The following is a 20312-nucleotide window of genomic DNA, read 5'->3' on the forward strand; positions in this document are numbered from 1 at the left end:
TCTAAATTATTCCATTCCTTTTTTACTCACAATTTGTACAGTGTCCCAACTTTTTTGGAATCGGGTTTGTAATATATATGCAGGTGCGGACAGGATTTCTGATCAATATCATACAGGATGACTCACTAATCACTTAGTCAAAAGCTGACACAAAGCTTTTGTGTTTGAGAAAATCTCCTCCGACATTAGCATTTAAAGGAAAAGTGCAACATTTTGAGAAAAACACATGCTTTATTGCCGAGTTAAATGAGAACACTGATACCACAGCTGATTAGTTTAGCTTATACAGACTGGAAAGGAGGAAACAGCTCGCCTGGCTCTGGCCAAAGGTTAGAAAATCTGCCTACCAGCACCTCTAAATTTCACTAATTTGCACTTTTTGTCTCATTTGTTTAATCTGTACAAAATCAAAATGTCAAAACGCAGGGTTTTGTGGGGTTTATGTCCGTGACTATTTTAACTCTGAGCAAGAAAGCAAAAAAGCCTTATTTCCCAAAATGTTTAACTATTTCTTGATCCAGGACAAAAAAACATTGCAACACATGTTACCTAAAGGCTAAAAACGTCTTAAAAATCAAATAACAGGTGAGTTTTATTGTAACAGACATAGCACACTGATTGTCTATGTTGTGAAACTGGGGTATTGCCGTTTGTGTCAGTTACAGGCCACTGTGGAGGACTAGATAGTATTTGATATACAGTATTTGGCTGGAAACCCTGAATGAGACAAGCCTGCCAAAAGCTTGCTAATATAATAAATACAGATTTTGTGAGCCGCTTTTATTTATCTCACAAAGAGCAGATATTTAGGAGCACAAACTTTATGATCTCACTGCTCAGGCCCTCTGCGCTCACCACTGAGGTTTGGGGGGCCGTGTCCTCTGCGCTGCAGTAATTTGAAATAAATTGGATAAATGATCTTTCTCGGGGCGAGAAGAAACAGTCCCGGCTGTGTGTAAGTCCTGTGCAGACAAGGGGAGGGCAGTAGATGAAGCAACACTATCCAGCAGCTATCAGCGGACGGAGCAGCGGGTCTTTGATCCGTCACCAGAGCCCCTGCTGGATCGTCTGGCCGAGCTTCCTGGCGATGGCGAGTGAGACCCTGTTGTTGGGCTGCAGACTGCAGGACTCAGACTGTTCCCGTGCCACTTCCTCTTAACAGTCTGTGTAAATACATTAACACATGTTAGCCCTGTCTGTGGGGCTTTTGTTTAGCCAGAGCTAAATAATTGATTTGTAATTAACTGGTGCTCATGGCTATTGAGGAGTTTTTGGTTCTAACCAGGTGTAGTTAAAATAACAAATAAAAATTTTAAGTTTTAAAGTACATGGATATTTCCAAAGGAGCGGGGCCCCCAATTACGCTTGTTTTCATTGGCAAATTGAAGGAAATTCTACTAAGCTTTCCAAACTTAATGTGGCTTCTCACTTCATCAAAACCTTTGGCAGAGTTTGATACAACATTTCACTTTATAATCTCGCTCAGGTGTGTTGTTACTGTAATTTCATTTCAGCCTTGCTCGTTAAAACTCAAACCACGACATCTGAGACTTTTAGGGAGACACTGACTATCATTGCAAGGATTTACTGAAAATAGGCCATTGTTTATGGGCTGTAATTGAATAAATCCATATCTGCATGTTGCACGCAGACATCGAGATTAACCATTGCTATTAATTTATTTAATGTAGTGCAATTTTATTTGATTTCCGAACAATTTGACGCAAATAGTTTAAATGCATAAATCTTCAACCACCTATTGTGTCAAGTAGCCACAGTAAACTTCGCTTAGAAATAAAAATGACAGCCAGGTGTGTTTGATCTCACATGGGAACTTTGTTGTTGCCCTTTTTTTTGCCCGTTATCAGACCTGACATTATTTTTTCCTGTTTGTGCAGCCCTCTCATATTATACAGGATCCCCTTCTGTAACACATTCTTTTCATGTCTTTTCATGGAAAGTCTTGATTTTGCTGTTTGGCCTCGAGCCGGAGGTATAGGCTGCAGGGTGCACAGTCTGAACTCCGCCACTGCTGAGGGAGATGGAGGCCGGCCACGCTGCCATAAAACTTGCTTACTGGAGAGGTTTGCATGCTTCCCTTTGGCTCAGAGAGAGTCTGAAAGAGGTGGCCAAAGCCATACGTTACAACGCACAGTAGTGTGCTGTAGACTTCTGTCAGCAGTGAGGTAACGTGAATTTTGAAGTCAGATCTGAGCCAAATAGCATTGCACAATGCTTTTTATGGCGTGTTGTGGCCTTGTTAGATGTCAGAACAGTACAATTGATGAGCAGAGACTTTAGATGATCACAGGAAAAGAATTTGAGAGTAGATTTGTGAGAGGTATCTGACTGAAGCCTGTTGAATCTGTCTGACACATTATACAGTAAAACCTGCTTGCTTCCTCGAATAATTTGCACCCACTCTTGCAAAAGGACGCAGTTTTATCAGCCGTTCTTTTTAATAACTAATTTGTGTCACACTATCTTTGAAGGAAATACATAATTGGTTTGTCGCATATTCATCAACATCCACATCTGGTGTGTATTACTTGTTGCCAGTTAGTTATTGATGCATTTCTAAATGCAATAAGTGGCCAGAACATAATATAAACACTAGTATGATGTAATGCAATGCAACAGCGCTGTAATTAGAAACAGTTTATTTGTCTGTTTATTTTTTCAGAAACAATACAGATGTTACAAAGGGAGAGGCGATGCAACAGATCTAATGTATAGCTGAAGCTAATTCGCACCGTGCTCAGGCTTTAAAATTCAATTTAACAAACATACGCAATAGATTCAGGATAAAACAGTTTGTGTGCATGTGTGTGTGTGTGCTTTAATTGTTCATGACTGTATGTGCATTGACATAAAGGTGTGAACATTTGTACGTATGCAGTTTGTAGGAGTACATATCTACAACATTTATTTATTGCAGGATTGTTTTACTGCACAGAGGGTTTGATTTTTCCAGTTACCTCATGAAGCATTTGGCCATTGTGGTATTATTTCGCTGAAGTCTTCTTCCTTTCTATTATTCTATTTTTTTGAAGACTAAAGCTATTGTCCACAGACATGTTTTTTTTTTAAATACCTGGGTTCAAAAGATAAAAATTGGCAGCATCTGTGGTGAACTACAGAACCGCACTGTGGGACTGACTTGCAGTAACCCAGTAGGAGCCTCTTTGTGTGGGCCAAGAACATCCCGTGGCTTGTGGCCTCAACTTTACTTGACGCGGCAATAAACGGTGGGTTTGGGGGAGTTTCTGTCTCCCCCGCCCAAGCCGTTTTCTCTCATTGTCTCAGCTCTGGCCCCTCAGCTGATTTATCCACAGGGATCAGAGAGACTGTTTCAATATCTCGCCGCCTGATCGCTTCCACTGCAGTATTGTGTTGTTACAGGCCGGATCATGTTGACGCGTTTCGGCCCTTAATGAGGCAAACAGTGCTGTCCTGCTAATTTTTTGGGAGTTCCTCGTTTGTCAGGGGCTTCCTGGTTGGACAGCCGGGCTGTATCAGTCAGCTCCAGCTGCTGTGGACCTCCACGGGACAGGAAACCAGTTCCTGGATTACTTCATATCAAACTGCACCTTCCTTGGTCTTGAATAACTGTAAAGTGTGAGAGTGTGCAGTGGCTTGTGTTTAAATTATTAGCATGGCACTTAATCAGAGTTGTTTTGGGGACACTATATTACATGCATGATTTAATCATGAGCACAGATTAATATTGTCACATGAATTACCACAAGTTTGTATGTATTATATAGTGCATTTTCATGTTTTTTTCAATGTTGCATATATTGTTTAGTAAGAAACACTTCCCTATACTTCTTGTTCTCAGCTGTAGGAGTCTGAGGTTCCTTATTGACCTTAGCAATGGAAGTGGAAGAAACAATATGACCACAAGGTCCATTAAGTAGCTGTTCTGGAGCTTTCAGTCATATTATCCTAATACTTTGAACTTCAACATTAACCAGAAGTCCTAAGAAAACATGATAATTTGAACCTAACAACTAAGCAAACTACATCCTCTGATGAAGCTCATGATGGAAACCTCCAGAACAGCCACTAAATGGACCTTGAATTGAGATTGTTTTTCACCTGTATTAATTATGTTGTCTTCAATTTAATCAAATTTGTGTATAATAGTGATCCCTACAGTGACTGAATACCTTCTCATTTAACCCTTGTGTTGTCCTCGGGCCAAATTGACCGGTTTCAAAGTGTTTTATATTCAAAATATGGATTTCTTTCAACCAAATTGCCCAAACATTCTTCAGGGAAATTAACGATTACTTTCATTGAAGTTTTGGGGTGTTTTTTGATGGTGTCACAACAGTATCCGGACTAAACTTTAACATACACCCATTTGTGATCCTATTAGTCAAAATAATTCAACATTTCTGCCTTTTTTAACGAAAACCTTATGTATAATTTGATATAAATGATGTTTGTTGACCATGAATTCCAAGAATAAGTGTAAAACCTATAATTAAACCAGCTCAGGTTTTTTTAAAAAGCACAGAAAAAATGACAAATAAATCAAAAAAAGCAACAAAAACACAAGAAAAGCACAAAAGAAATGTTCATTTTCAATTTTGACCTGAAAGGACAAGTTCATGGTTAACGGGAAGACAACACAAGGGTTAAGATCATGTATCCTGGAAAAATAATTTAAATTAAAAAACAGAGAACCCAGAGCTGATCATCCCACTCGCGGTGTTTACTGATGTTCGCTTGTTTGAAGCATCTCTATCCCTCGACTGTCTCTTGAGCGAATCGATGTGACCGGAGAACACATGACACAGATGTCACACTGGTGCTAAGCCTATTTTTAGGACTTTGTTGCAAACACACTTAGAGATCAATAGATTGACTTTTCTTCAATTAGATCCTCCACATCAAATGTGACGCCGCAATGAAAAGTGGGCCATGGCAACGGACACATCAACAGTAAATGTTGTGGCCTCAGTGGGGCAAAAGATAGCGTTTTACTGAATGGCCTTTCTTTGTTTTTATAACATAACAAACTACTGAATCCTGTCTTTTGATTCTTTTGTTATCACGTGAAAACGATTCCACCACATATGGCACACCATGATGCGCAAAGGCAAATATCTGAACGCGATAATTCATCCGTGATTTTGATAGCAACTGGACAGGTGATGACATGATGTGGAGTTCTGACAATGTCTTGATGTCCTAAATTTACAGCCGGCGTCCAAGCTCGATGTGTGGCGCGTTGAGAAGTCGTTGTAATTAAGGTCCCATTGAGGTTTTTGAACTCAACGATTATATCCTTCCACCTCCAGATGCGCAGAAGGTCAAAGCCAGATCAAATAGAGGAGAGGAGGTCAGTCAGTTCAGTCTGGGCCGGGAAGAGCGCACATGGCAGCGGAACGACACGCTGTAGCAGGGTGGAGATGAGGTTAGAGTGTTTATTTCTTCTGGTTCAAGTATGTCTTTTTGGTGCTATTGGTCATATTCTCACATTCACATGGCTGTTGGCAGCATGCTGTCCGGATGATGAGCTACATTAGAAAGCATCTTGCATCACTGTATACATAGAAATATTAGCCCTTCTAATCACACTGTTCTAACGACAGAGTTACAACTTACCCTGATCAAATTGAACCTTGTCTCAAAAATCTCTCTAAGCCTTTTGCCAATAAAACATGAATACAGCCTTCTGTTTCACTACACAATATCGGCTTGCATGGCCTGAAACTTGTTTTAGATTGTTTATCCATATTATTATAAACTTTTCACCTCTATTTATTTATTATCAACTTTTCACCTCTATTTATTGATCAAAGTTCTCTTATTATTGCATGACAACGTAGCCTTAATACCAATAATAATAATAATTCATAACATTTATCAACCACTCTCTAACACCGCCAATGTGTAGCACCCACCTGGATGATGCACGGCCGCCTTACAACGCCAGACGCTCACCACACATCAGCTTGGTAGAGAGGGAATTGAACACATTTGTAGTGGTGAACAGAGACCATTTTAACTAAGTCCGGCAAAAAACTAAAGTGGATTTTCATTTTTGAAATAGTTTTTTCTTGTTTTAAGGGAGACATATGCTCATTTTCAAGTTCATACTTGTACTGCACTTTGGGTTTCTACTAGGACATATTTACATGTTTTAATGTTCAAAAAACACATTTTGTTTTTCATACGGTCCGTCTGAATGACTTTTATTATCACCCGCTGTCTGAAAAGCATGCTATGGTAGTTCTCAAGCCATGGTTGGAGATACTTAGATTAACGTGCGGTATATTCTGTTGAGCATGGGTGGGACATGGGAAAGTAAGCTACATCTGAATGGTTTAATGCATCTCATGTTTTCTGATCTAGGCGACCCCCAAAAAATTATTGGGTCGCCTTTTTTACAGTTTGTGGGTTGGTAGGCCCCCTAGACACGCTGTGTGTGCACTAGCATGTCCCCTTTAGAAAAGGGTTTTGTCTGCCAGCCTACTCTTAGATGTAAGAGCGTCCTTGAATACACCATTATTGAGTCTTTAATCCCGGCTCACAACAGCATTACCACACAATATATGACTTCATCAAAAGAAGCAGAGGTCCAAAAATATTCTGTCACAGTTGCTACTAGATTAGAAATAATTGGAACCAATGGTAGAAAAAGCAATACAGAAATGTGGTACATGATATTTAATAGTAGTATTGATAGTGAGACAGATACAATGGACAAAACCACTAGGGTTGGTCCTTTTAAAGAGGTACTCCAGTGATTTTAGACACAGACTTTTAAAACTAGCAGCCTGAATTAAAACAGCAGAGGCTGAAATATTTAAAGTCCCTAGTAGGTGTCAAGCTTCAAAATCTCTGGTTCTACATTTCCCATAATGCCACCATTAGCACAATTTTCTTTGACCTCTTACCCCCAGTTTGTAATGCAGGCTTTCTAAATTTTTAGTCTCCCAACCCAACACCATGTAATCATTCTGTAAAGACGTCATACGTTGTTTCGATGGAGTTCCAAGATTATTTTTGGGGCATTTTAGGCCTTTAATTTTATAGGATAGCCGAAGACTTGAAAGGGGAGAGATAGGGGAAATGACCTCAGCGAAGGGCAGCAGGTCAGAGTTGAAGCCGCGGCCGCTGGGGAGCAAACCTCTACATTTGGGCGCGCGCGCTCTACCAGGTGAGCTACCCAGGCGCCCAGAGTTCCTCTTTAAGATTAAACATGAAGGATGAGGGTTTTTTGGCCCTCTACTAAATCAAGAGGAAGTGATTTAGAGCACCCAAATAAAAATGTCCCTGCCATCTTGACGAGTATCTTCCACGCTGCCAAGTTTTTCACAAAGACATATTGCTGTGAATCTTCGTAGCCACTTAATAGGTTCAATGTGTCCGTGTGTTTCTGTGACACAGTCATGTGAGATTGCTACTGGACTTCAGATATCAAACCTCTCAAGAGACCTTCCTGTTGCTATATTAATAGCTGTAGTCAATCATCGAACAAAACACATTCACTTCGTGTCTAGACGATTGTAACATATTGCTCTGGGTGATTTGTTGTTTTGCACCCACACTTTCAGTTTATTTAAAGTTTCGCTTGACTTGTTTTTTTTGTGTTTTTTTTTTTACTCCCTTAAGGCATGATAATACATTTGTATTGTTTTTGTTTTTTTTACCATGGCAGCCTCCTCCACTACTTGCGAGGCACGTACACCCTGTCATCTTTTTTCGTGATAGGAAGCGAGTGGTATTTCTGGTAGGAAGCGGCTGTGCTAGTGCTAGGTCACCAAGGGAAAGGCTGCCTTGCTGCCTGAATGAAATAAACCTTTAAAAAAGTAATTCCATTGTGTGGAGCGGAATCTCAAGTTTCCAAGGCTTCTTATCCAGCGTCCAGTCAGACAGAGGGAATTCCTCCCATTGGCCTGTTGGCTCGGTTTCTCGGGGGCTGGATCCAACCAGGGGTGTTCCCCTTCCCCTCTCACATTTCTCATCTCTGTGAGAGCTGAGAAAAAAAGAAGGCCTGATCCGTAACCTCGAGGCTGATTAGAAGGAAAAAGTGTCAAGCTGACTAGAGAGGGACGAACTGTAGAGAATCTCTTCAAAGTAATGAATGAGTTCACAGATAAGAACGGTTAAAGCCAATAAAAAATTAACTCATTCCCCTTTAGGAAGGAAACAATGAGTATTTTTTTTCCTTTTCTCTGTTATCAGTACATTGATATCTACATTTTTTTGGTTAAGCTTTAGTAAGCCTGCTCAGTTGCTTTTGGATCCCCGTCCCCCCTCCCTCCCCCCCGATAAAAACACATAAACAAGTGCACCTGGATCCTTTAGAGACAGCAGGAGGTTGCATCATCTCTCTTGATGAATAGAAAAAAGGTCTGGGGATCTCAGATATAAAGTGATTCTGTTAGGTTAGCTCAGAGAATTGTTCACAGTCGTTTCAAATAAAAATGTTAAAGCTGCACTGAAATACCTTTTATGTGGAAGAACTAACCGTGTTATGTAAAAGGGGTCACTAGTAGTGATAAACCCACAGTGGCAGATTGTCTTGGGTTTTACACTTTGGTTTACTCTCATCGCTCTCATCAGCACTGTGTTCATGTCAAAAAAAAAAAACTATTTCTAATACTATAATTTATTATTTTGTAAAGCCCCTGAAAACTAGTTTGAGATTACATTTTCATGACCAAATAAGCAACAATCAAAGTTTAAGTTTTGATGAAAAACTTCTCCTCAGCTATAATTAATCAAAAGGTTAACAGTTAAAAACTACTCTGATGAACTTAATCAGTTTTAGGTGACAGTGTCCTGGCAACACAAGGTAATAACTCATTAACTCATTTTGAATCAAATGTTTCTAAATTCTGGTTGGTGCATGGAAATATGTGACATCCCCTTTGTCCATCCCACCACAAACCTGTGAGAAAAGCAGAAAGAAAATCAGAAATATGCTACAGATATCTCTAATGGGACGGCAGAGCATGTTGTGTATATGTCAGATCCCATCGCTAGCAAGCAAGATACTAATTCTACTAATTAAGAAACTGGGTTTTCAAGGGCTTTAAAGCTGTTTAACACAACTTTTTACTCCACGCACACACTCAGCATGGTGACTTTACTCCATGTGGACGTCACAAATACTGACCGCATGTTTCTCTCTTTTTCTCTGCAGTCAACGAGATCATCCGGAACGATCTGTCGAGCATCTCCGTCCACAGCCATGCGTAGTTTCCCGTTACCAACTAAACTGACACAGGAAACAAAAAACAAAGGGAAAACACCCAACCGAATTTGACATTGTGCTTTTCATGCTTGGACTATAGCATGCAGGAAGCAGCAAAAGGAAATGCAATGAGAACAAATGTAAATGTTTTGTCCAGATGACCAGGGTCCAACTTGTGCCTTGTTTTTCATATATTATGCCTTTACACAGAAATTATCAGAGGAATAAATCATAGGACTGACTTTTTTTGAAGACGTGTATATTGAGTATGTAGCAACCAAACCTGCCACCCCACAACAAAGTATGCTTCAGAGGACCAAATGGTGCTTTCCATGATTTTTTTGCTGCAGTTTGTAAATGATTCTGTGCCTGTGAGTGATGTTATTTGTATATATACAGTATCTGTAATGCTTCAGCTTGCATACCTGGCTTTACAAAGAGACAATTTAAAAGAAAAGTGCCTTTTCGACTGGAAACAGAAACGTGGCCCGAGTTTGGCTTCACATGTTCAACTTCTACAGATCAAAGATGTGATAAAGCGAGAAAATGTAACTTTATGGGATGAAGTTTAAATGCTAAAAGATGGTATCACGGTAGCACAAATAGAGACTTGTCATTAGCCACCCATTAGCCAGACCCAGTGAGGCTTTAGCAACAAAACAAACGAATGGTCTGTTTTAGTTCTTCTGAGTTTCTATGGATAAAAGAAGGAATGTGTTCAAAAGTTGCATAGTTTCACTTTAAATCATCTTTGGTTAGCATTTGTTTGGACAAATTAAGTTAAAATTATCTAATACATTTTATGTATTCACAACCAACATTTAGCACTTACCCACTAAACCTGGGGTATTACTTGTAGTTTCTGTCATTGAGGCAACATGTTACTCTCACTTAAAGTCAAGTCATAACAACATTAACAAAACCTTTTAGATGGGAAAGAAGGAATGAGTCTTTTGTGTCATTTGTGCGTACTGACTTGAAAAGAAGATCAACTGTGGAGTAAATTGTTGGCTACAGTTGACTTTTATTGATAAAGAAATCATCTCAGTTTTGACAAAGCTTTAAGCTATGCAACATGCCGCTTGTCTCTCTCAAAGAATGCAACTAAGAAGGTCTCTGATCCAAAGAATACTTAACAACCGTGAACAGCAATACACATATATAAATTCTTTTGTTTGGTTTTGTATTTTCATATTTATTCTCTTAGCATGTGCTCTGTTTATTCATGTTCATGGTTCATCTACCCATATGTTTGCGCTCTTATAGTCAAACAGAATGGGCCTACACGTTTTTATTATGTGTATTTATGAGTCTTAATCCTTGTAACTGAAGCCATGCTGGATTGTTTACCGAGGAGGTTATTGTTAGTCTACAACTCATAATTCTGCTTTGTGACCTATTTTGTGTATTTGTCAATAAATAAGCTTTCATCTCTTTCATCTGAATGATCTGTTTCTTACTGTAGCTACAGCAATATATTCAATTAGATTTTTTATTTATAGTATTGATTCACAACAAGAGGCATCTCAAAACACTTTACAAATAGGGTAGGTCTAGGACACACTATAATTTACAAAGACCCAACAATTCTAGTAATTCCCACAGGAGAAACAAGACTTCCTTTTAAGAAGAAACCTCGGACAGACCCAGGCTCTGGGTAGGCGGTGTCTGACGGGGACGGTTGGGGGTGCAACGAATGGTGGCAATAACAGTCACAATTAAAGATAATTGGACAGTGACTGGTAATAGTAGTTTGTAGTAGTTCATGGCATAACACTGCAGGGCGTTACAGGGAACAGCAGGCCGTAGCAGGACTTTGCAAGGCACCACAGAGCATAGCGGGATGCAACAGGGCATCGCAGGATGTGTAGCAGGACCACGCTAGCTGCAAACATGATTTTGGTGCCTCGCTAATCCAAGGAGACATGCTGGGCAAAAAAAGAACATAAGGACTCCGGGGAATAACTCCCCAGAGTTAGATTAGTAACAAGGATTTCTGGGACATGGATGCACACAAATGGAAAGAGAGAGAGGAGAGAGGATCTTAGTGTGTCAAAGAAAGTCCCCCGGTAGTCTAAATCTATTACAGCTCCTATTCCCCTACTCCCTATACCCACACTATTCCCCATACCCTACTTTTAAAGATTCTAGGAATCACAAGTAACTGCCTTCTGAGAGTGCAGCACTCTAGTGGGACATTCAGGTACTGTGAGCTCTTCAAGATATTATGGTGCTTGACCATTTAGAGCTTTGTAGGTCAGGAGAAGGATTTTAAATTCAATCCTGGATTTTACAAGAAGCCAATGCAGAGAAGCTATTACAGGAGAAATATGATTTATTTTCTTTGTTCCTGTCAGAAAACGTGCTGCAGCATTCTGGATCAGCTGGAGAGTCTTAAGCGACTTATTAAAGCATCCTGATGATAAGGAATTGTAATAGTCCAGCCTGGAAGAAATAAATGCATGGACTAGTTTTTTAGCCTGGTCTTGAGACAGGATGTTCCTAATTTTGGCAAGGTTTCAAAGATGAAAAAAAGGCTGTTCTTGAGGTTTGTTTTAAGTGGACGTTAAAGGTTTCCACTGCTAGTATGGGACAGATTTTAGGCTGCTAGTATGGGACAGTGTATAAGCCGCAGCCCCACACACATTATTAGGGCGTACATCAGGATCAAGGGTGTTTCTTTTCAGAAGAGGTTTATTCACAGAAAAAAATTATTTTCCCCATGTGTCACCAATACAGTTTGTCTCTTCTTCACAGTTCTTCTCTGTAGTTACAGCTTCACTGGGCAGGATTTTATGTTAAAGGACCATTAATATGGTTTTGCATGTTGCATATCACATTCAAAGCAAAGCTCAAGAGTAAGCTTGTGGATATACTTACTCTACAAAAACAAATAGAAACTGAAGGCTGAATAGAGCAGTACTGTAGTTACAATACATCACATAACTCTTACACTTCCACGCTTTGTGCAGTTAGTCCCACTCTTAAAGGGATATTTCACCGTTGGAAAGATGAATATATCTTTAAGTTGGGTCACTTATGTAGTAGAAATTTGAAATTTTTGTTATGAAATTGCTGCCTTACAGGCAGAGAAAAGCCAGAAAATGTGTGTTTGGTTCATGTGGATGAAAGACACCAAATCCCAGAATGCACTTGCTTCACTGCTCTAATGCTGTGTTCCAGACACAGTTTTATAGCCAATAAATAAAGACTTCAAGTCACAACTCACAACTTGGTACATTTAATACCAGAAAATTACTTTTGATACTTAAGTACAGTAAATATCAGACACTTGAAGACTTTTACTGAAGTAATAGTCTAAAAAGAGATTTTAACTTTTGCCAACATCATTTTCTGGTAAGATATTTGTACTTTTACTCAAGTATTGCTTTCGCCTACAAGCATAGCATCTTTACTGTTCCCGGAATCTGCAGGGGCCCCTCTCTCACTGGTGATTATTTCATAACAACTAAAGAACATTCATCCCACATTAATCTGCATGATTTATAACTCCAGTGAGAAAACAATCCCACATCAGAAACCTAACATCTACTGTTCACAAGCTTTTTCACATGATGTGATATTATTGTTCAGGGCCTCTCCATGGCAGTGGGTGGGTGTTGGGTTACGGTGCATACTGACACCCTGTGGTTTGAAAGATTTATGCAGGACTTTCACACATTAAATGACTGTGCTGGCAAACAGATTATTGGTGTATGTACTTTTTGACACCTAATTGTGTCACAGCCAGATCTCTTGACACTGAAACTCTGCTATGAAAGTCAGGGCTTGATGGATTCACAGTTGGTTTTGGTTGGCTGCCTTGCACGTTCCTCACATCTGTTAGGAAAATCAATGTTTTTTTCCTTAGGTAGATTATTCTGCAGGTCATTCTTTGTTAACACCCGAGCCGCAACTGGATACACTTTGACTTCACGAGTGTTGAGTATTAAATTATGTATCATTATATCATTATAGGTATAATTGACGGTTCAAGTTTGTTTTAACATGGTGGAACATGAAACGTTATTTCATTTACTGTGATGCTGGAATATGTTACAAATGCAATGTTGTATCTGCTATAATTCCTTACATATAATAAACTTCATTTAAGTCCTAAAAATCGTACTTTCTACAAACAAACATAGTCCCATTTTATGTAACTTAATACTTCTGTGCCACTACATCTCAGAAGAAAATGTGGATCTTTTTTCTCCACTATTTCTCTGACATTAAAATACTTTACAGATTACATGTTTTAATCCCCTTATGTCCCGTATTTTAAAGTCTGTTGATTTTTAACGTTTGTGATAATCTGAATGATAAAATGTTCCATTATCTGTTGAGCTAATTTTACCTCTTCTTACGTAAGCCAGATAAAGTCTTTAAAAATTCTCTTGGATCAGCTGCAAAAAACTTGGTCACAGAAATGAAAACAGGGCTTAAAAGTTTTAAAACTCTTTAGACATACTGTATGTGGTTTTCAAAGGACAGCCATGCCACAACAATATGATGATCTTATAGAATATAATGCATTGCTGTAGCTAAAACTAACCAACAGTACATGAAGAACTTAAAATTAGCAAACCTTAAACATCTACAGAATGCAAAATGAATACTTTTTATACTTTAAGTACATTTAGTTGACAACACTTATACACTTTTACTTAAGTAAGGATTAGAATGCTGGACTATTACTTGTAGTGGAGTATTTTCACAACATTAGCAAAGCGTTCATCCTGTCTAAACAGCATGATGAGTACAGCTGTTATAACTTTATATACACTTCTATCTTTGGGGTTTGATTTTTTTATAAAAAGTGGAAGCTCTCAAATGACAGGTTCAGATTCAGATGTTGCAAAGTAAATAATTCTGGTAAAAATAAAAACCAAACATTTAATATTCTTCCATTGGATATCTTGGTCAAAACAAAGATGTGAAATCTGTCGAGTCTTTACTAAAATTCTGCCTCCGGTCTCATCTGCATGACTTGTCCATTTAGGGACATTTGGTGTTGCATGGGTCCCCTGATGAAAAGTAGCTGTACACACTGACCACTGGGAACATGGTCACAGCCCCCAGCAGAGAGCCCAGCTGCACCACAGCTCCACACCACACAAGGGCGCTGTGGCCCTCGTCACGCAGGATAACCCCGATGATCACCTTCACATAGGACAGAGTGAGAACAAACAGGATCCAGGCCAGCACCTGTAGAGGGGGAGGCAGCAGGTGAGTTTAGAAACTTAAATATTTGCATTTTTGATGCCTGTGTGTAGTGTTTCAGTAACATTTACACAAGTTAGGAAGATAATGGAGGTAATTTGAGCAAATGAAGCCTGACATCGTACTCACAATGATGACACCCCCTGATGTTTCATCAGCCAGGAGTGGACATGGACTCAGCACTGCCATGCCCATTATATAAGCTCCAACACCACTGCCTATGACTGTGAGAACGCCCATCAACAGCAGCGACCTGAGAAATGGTGCATTACTTTTTAAAACTATTTAATGCATTACCACAAGTTTACAGTCCTAAAATGTATTTGTCCTACTCCACACGTGTCTGTAAAGATTCTTAAAATGAGGTCTGAGGCCACTTGAGGTTTAGAGATTTGCATTTTTAATGTCTTTTAGGTTTAAACTTCAAACAAGTGATTTAAATACGTCACTTGGCCTCTCGGAAACTGGACAAAACTAGTCAACGATTGCTAAAATAAAGCAAGTTAATCGATAATTAGTCCGAATCAGAGCCACTGTTTGCTGTGTCGGGGATTAGCACCTGCCATGACAATTGGGATTGGTTTAAAGAAATGCAAACAACCCAGAGCGTTTTTTCCTATCCCAGAATGTATGTGTGATGTAGTCGGACTTTATTCCACAGCGCTGTCAAGATAGGTCTGGCAAATTGGGACTAATTGATAATAAAAGCTCTGATGGGGTGATACAGTTTACATTTTATCATGATGAGCACATTCTCACCTCTGCAATTCAATTTGTCTTTTAGATTCATGTAGAAAAAAACTGACACAATTTAATCTACATGATGTATGTGTTCACATACTTATGGTTTTAAAAATTATTTTGCACTTAAACCTATAAAAAAAACGTTTGAAAAACTAAGAATATAGAAACCTGAACACATCCACATTTTATAACTTACAAAGATTACAAAAATAACTTATTTTTATATAAACTTTCTTTTCCTGAGGATTTGTGCAGAAAAAAGGACGAATCCTAGAGGTTATTTTGAGACTTTTTTTTTTTCTAAAACAAACGGATAGTCTGGGATAGATGAACTGACCTAATAGGGAAGAACATGGCGAAGAAGCAGGCAAGAGGGTTGGACACAGCAGCCATGGTTGCTGATAGGTGATAGGCCTTGTTCCCGTACGGCAGGCATGAGTAGGACTGCACCGAGGGAAGCACCACGTTGGTCAGAGCGTTCACCCAGGCCAGGATCACAAAGATATAAAACACCTGCGTCCAGCTGTAAGAGCCAGTACCAAAGCTGCTTCTGCGCTTCTGGACTGCAGATATGTATGGATCCATCATGGGCTTCTGCTCGGCCCACCTCCTGTTTCTTTGAGACTTCTTCTTCACCCCATTTGTGTATTGACCACTGGGATGCTCCCTGGCCACAGATGGGTGGTAGTTCAGCAGCAGGAACGCCACCAGGCACACCAGCATCATGGCACTGAGGAAGAAGAAAAACACCTCAGCGGAGAAGTTGGCTGGCTGATACTGCGCCTGGAGGTCAAAGGTCACCGAGGTGTTGGAGGAATTCAGGGTGTGGTTCAAAGACTGGGTGGTGTTTATGCAGTGGACCACTCCAACTCCCTGAATCAAAGCCACTAAAGCGGGCAGCAGGCCGCTCACACCCTCCCCAATGTAGTAGGTGGTCAGGTACTGAGTCTTGAGACGCATCATGAATGGCAGGAAGGTGACGGAGGAAGTGCAGTCGACAGCAGCGAGGAAGAAAGTTAAGACGAGGAGGGCTACACTGCGAGGAACACCCGCCACTACGACAGTCTCCTTCCAGAAGAAGCCCAGCAGGAAGCTTGCCACAGTTCCCAGGCCAATGATCGCATATATGACTGCTGCTTCATTCAGGGCGCCGGGCCGGAAGCGATGCATCAGGGTGACAAAGAGAGGCCCAACGTTGGCCATCTGGATGAGGACGGAGAGGTACGACGGCAGGTACCAACCCTCTGGGATCTGGGGGACCATCAGGGGCAGCTCCACCCACAGGCCGTTGATGGAGACCCAGGAGCCCATCCCGAACAGACACGCCAACAGGTGGGTGAGAAGGGACATGTTTGAGGTGTGCTTCTGGAAGTAGAAGATGAAGAAGGTCAGTTAGTGTTGTCTCAAACTGAATTTGAAAACTCAAATCTGAAACTGTCATAATTTTTGCCATCCATGGCTCTGTGATTAAGGTACACGTGTTTAGTTTTTGTGAAATATCTTAACTCGAGAACCAAGATACTCTTTTAGTCAGTGCACAGCAGGCCATCGGAAGATGTATAAATGTGAAATTTGTGTATTGGCAAGTATCATAATTTAATATTTATAAAAAAAATTTAAAAAATAATAATACATTGATTATTACTTGGAGCTGCTCTTTCAAGGGAAAAACAAACTAAGTTTAAATGTTAAAACATGGTTCTAGGTTATGGTTAGTTAAATTGAAGTGGTTTTGAAATAGTATTGAGTAAAAGTTGACATGTTCCAGTCTTAATTATCCATCAACATCGATTCCTATAATTTTAGTCTAAATAATTACTAATTTCTGCTTTTCTAACTCAACCATTAGGTGTATTTTCCTATAAATGAGGTTAATGAACATAAATTCCAAAAATAACTGTAAAACTAAAGTTAATAAGTTAGTGTTACGTAGTGTTGAAAACGTCAAAAGTGAGAAACATCGGGGGAAAAAAAAGCGTTGAACAATGGGACAAAAACATAAGGAAAAAGTTAAAAACATTGATTTAAAAAAAGCCTCAACAAAAGTGTTTACTTTCAATTTCGACGGGAAGACAACACAAGGGTTAAGGCAAATTAAGCTAAAAAAACTGCATAGTTTCCCTTTTAGTCAACAAACACTTGACTACACAAAATGTCAGTTGTAAACACAACACCACAGATTTGTGTGTCCCATGGCGGAAGCATCCCTCTGCCAGCATATCCTGAAAGTGACTTATTCCTACATTTGGTTAATGTTTATGTAATGTTTTCTTCAAGTCTTGTCTTTAATCTGGTCTGCTAGCTGTAAAATAAACACTGTCACTGTCACGTGAGCTGAAACATATTAAATTGTTAGCCTACATGCAATTTCACTGTTATTTCTCCTTTTGATCCCAGGCAGGGTGTGGGTAAATCCCGTTTAAAACACCAAGCATACAGCAAAGATAACATGACCACTTACTGCACTGGCAACCATTACATAACCTTGGAAAACATCTGAAAGGGAATTGTTTATTGGGAAAAGAAACTGCATGCTGTGTAGTTTTTGATGAAGTGTTAGAGGAGAGACTTACAAAGCAGTGTTAACTGATAAATAAGAATTATCTGTTGAATCTGGAACCACAATCCTCATTTTTTATATATTTTGATTTACAGTGCTGTAATAGATGCAAAATAGCGGAAATCACACACATTTCAAACCATTAAAGCATAAATAAGAATGAAATGGATGACACGCACCCCTGCAGATACTCACATGCTGTTTGTCGGAGAGTTTAATGTTTTCTGGAGAAAGAAAGAAGCCAAAGTCCTGTGCAGTATAAACTCTGTGTGCACCAAGGGATTAAACCCTCCTCGGGGTAAGTGGGTGTGATAGAATGTAACCAACCATGACACACGTTTGCTTAACTGATCATTGTCTCAACCCTGAGTACCTTCGCTGTTGGGACTTTGAGGATCATCACATGTCATTTACAGCCATGTCATGCAATTTCTCTATCTTGAGGCAATTATTTGAATAAGTGAGACGCATTAACGAATCTACAGAATTTGTTAATTCTGCTTAAGGGGATCAGGGGAGCAGAGGTGAAAGTGAGTGTTTGTTTACGCCTTAAACTTACACAACTACACATTTCATTAGTTAATTTAAGGTCGACAAGTTATTACAAATCCCCATGCACCAAAAAACAGTTAATCTGTGTTAATTTAACTGATCATGTGGAGCATCGTTTGTGAAATATTTAAAGTATTAGTTTTACATTTTCAGAAAAACTCAGATTTGCTTTATTGCTGAGTTAGATAAACAGATTGATACCATTCTCATAAGTGTCTGTTTAAAATTAAGGCTACAGCCAGTTAGCTTAGCTTAGCTTAGCGACAATGCTGGAAATGTGCGGAAACAGCTAGGCTAATTAATCAAAAGAAAACGTCTTAGCATGTTAACCTCCTGAAAACACATACTTGGCTGCTAAGTGAATCAAAAACCAAGATGTTTATTGTGATATGCACATTAAAAACAGCTTAGATCATGCAAAGAGAAACTTACGTTGCTAGTCTTTCCCACACAACAATAACAAGTTATAATAATGCCTGTCAAGCAGCAGAAACCAGAAGATGAAGAGGCAGGAGGAGAAGAGAAATCATTATGGAAGGCCAAGCCCATGCATGGAATAGATCACTGAGAGATAGAAGCGGCTGCCAGTGTAATCTACCTATGGCTGGAAAAGGCTGGTCTGAAAGATAACACAGAGGTACTAATCATGGCAGCGCAACAACAGGAGCGAAGCACACAATCAATAGAAGCCAGTGTTGACCAGATCAGAGAGGACCCCATGTGCAGGCTGAAGATACCCCTGAGACAGTCCAGCACATTACAGCAGGGTGTAAGATGCAGGCAGGTACGGCATCTATGAAACGTCATAACCAATTGGCTGGCAAAGTGTGCAGGAGCATCTGTGCCGACTGGCGAGTATGGGCTGGAAGTCCCACGGTCAAAGTAGGAGGCAACTCCAAAGGCGGCTGAGAATGGCAGTGCTAAGATACTGTGGGAGTTCCAGACCCAAAGGGATAACATGGTGATGACTAACCAACTGGACATCATCATCGACAAACAGCCGAGGAAGGCAGTTGTGATAGATGCAGCAATCCCAAGCCACAGCAACATCAAGAAGAAACCCAAGAAGCTTGGAAAAAAACCAAGGACTTGTAGGAGGAGCTAGAGAAGATGTGGAAAGTGAAAGGAACTGGTTCCAGTGGTTAACGCAGCACTCGGGGCTGTAATCCCCAAACTGGGACAGTGGCTCCAGCGAATTCCAAGAACAAGAATCTTCTCTGTCCAGAAGACCCCAGTCCTGGGAGCAGCTACTGCCCAGAACCCTCAGGCCTCTGCTAGAGGACCAAAGCTTGAAAGAAGGAAATAGACCACCCTGTGGGGAAATTTTAATGTAAGTCTTCAGGGGATAATTTCATTTAATTTGAGATACTTTTTTATCAGATGTCTAGCGAATTTGGAAAATGTACCTTCACAGAGTAGAATAACATGTTTTGTTTAGCTGGTAACTAAATTAAACTCAACTAAGTATGAGTGGACCATTGATGAAGGAAGCAGCATTTTTTTGTATGTACATTAATGGGCATTAATGTTGCCTAAATAAAGAAAGTTGAGCAATAAAGCGAGTCAGTCATCACAGTAAATCTAAAGGCAAACACAAAATGCAATATACAAAATAATTAATCCCGCTTTTGATTTCCCTCTCATCTAATGATGCAGCTATGGTCTAGCCATTGTTGTAGTTCGCTGTTGCTTTATACTCTGGCTAAGAGCTCCTTTCAATGGTTATCCTATAATAACCTTTCACAGATCCTACTGGGAAGAAAACAACACCGCTGCTTAAAGACAAAAAAGCTTCTTTATTTACTAATCATTTTGTGTCCTTCATAAAACACTTAAAAAAAACAACAACAAGCACCATCAACCATTTAATTATTCAAACAATTCATATACTGTTAAGTCAGCACAGAATTTAACGGCTTAATACATTAAAAAAGAAAGATTACAAAGTTAAGGCAACCTAACATTCTTCCTCTGTAAACTTCTGTAGAGTATAATGAAGTTATTAAATCTGAT

General features: G+C 39.7%; 2 protein-coding genes across 4 annotated transcripts in view; one reads left to right on the forward strand and one right to left on the reverse strand.

Annotated features, from left to right (window-relative positions):
• nfatc1 (nuclear factor of activated T cells 1) overlaps positions 1–10665 on the forward strand; it is a 42995-nt gene extending 32330 nt beyond the window's left edge. The window contains exons 10-11 of one of the 2 annotated variants that reach the window (XM_034891666.1): positions 5313–5428; positions 9170–10665. In XM_034891666.1, the coding sequence (XP_034747557.1) occupies positions 5313–5413 (101 nt within the window). In that variant the 3' untranslated portion in view covers positions 5414–5428; positions 9170–10665. The remainder of the gene's footprint in view (positions 1–5312; positions 5429–9169) is intronic. The other variant, XM_034891668.1, reaches the window with a different exon arrangement.
• A 3166-nt stretch (positions 10666–13831) lies between these two features.
• Positions 13832–18201, reverse strand: si:ch73-196l6.5 (riboflavin transporter 2). 2 transcript variants are annotated; one of them, XR_004659445.1, is made up of 5 exons: positions 17943–18201; positions 15525–16552; positions 14573–14696; positions 14164–14428; positions 13832–14102 (listed from the first exon to the last, which is right to left on the reverse strand). XR_004659445.1 is itself a non-coding variant. In XM_034892757.1 (4 exons), the coding sequence occupies exons 2-4, from the start codon at positions 16535–16537 to the stop codon at positions 14219–14221; spliced, it is 1347 nt and encodes a 448-aa protein (XP_034748648.1). In that variant the 5' UTR covers positions 16538–16552; positions 17943–18201; the 3' UTR covers positions 13832–14218. The 2 variants fall into 2 exon arrangements, 1 of the variants encoding a protein (XP_034748648.1); XM_034892757.1 differs by having other exon boundaries at positions 13832–14428.
• Positions 18202–20312: the final 2111 nt, after the last annotated feature.

Source organism: Etheostoma cragini, chromosome 14 (assembly GCF_013103735.1).
Source record: "Etheostoma cragini isolate CJK2018 chromosome 14, CSU_Ecrag_1.0, whole genome shotgun sequence".
Taxonomy (NCBI): domain Eukaryota; kingdom Metazoa; phylum Chordata; class Actinopteri; order Perciformes; family Percidae; genus Etheostoma; species Etheostoma cragini.

Coding starts and splice junctions, on each gene's coding strand:
- si:ch73-196l6.5 (XM_034892757.1), bottom strand. CDS start 16,537: ATGTCCCTTCTCACCCACCTGTTGGCGTGTCTGTTCGGGATGGGCTCC. Junction 14,697..15,524: donor GCCATGTTCTTCCCTATTAG/GTCAGTTCATCT, acceptor ACCATTTCTCAG/GTCGCTGCTGTTGATGGGCG. Junction 14,429..14,572: donor CATCAGGGGGTGTCATCATT/GTGAGTACGATG, acceptor CCCCCTCTACAG/GTGCTGGCCTGGATCCTGTT.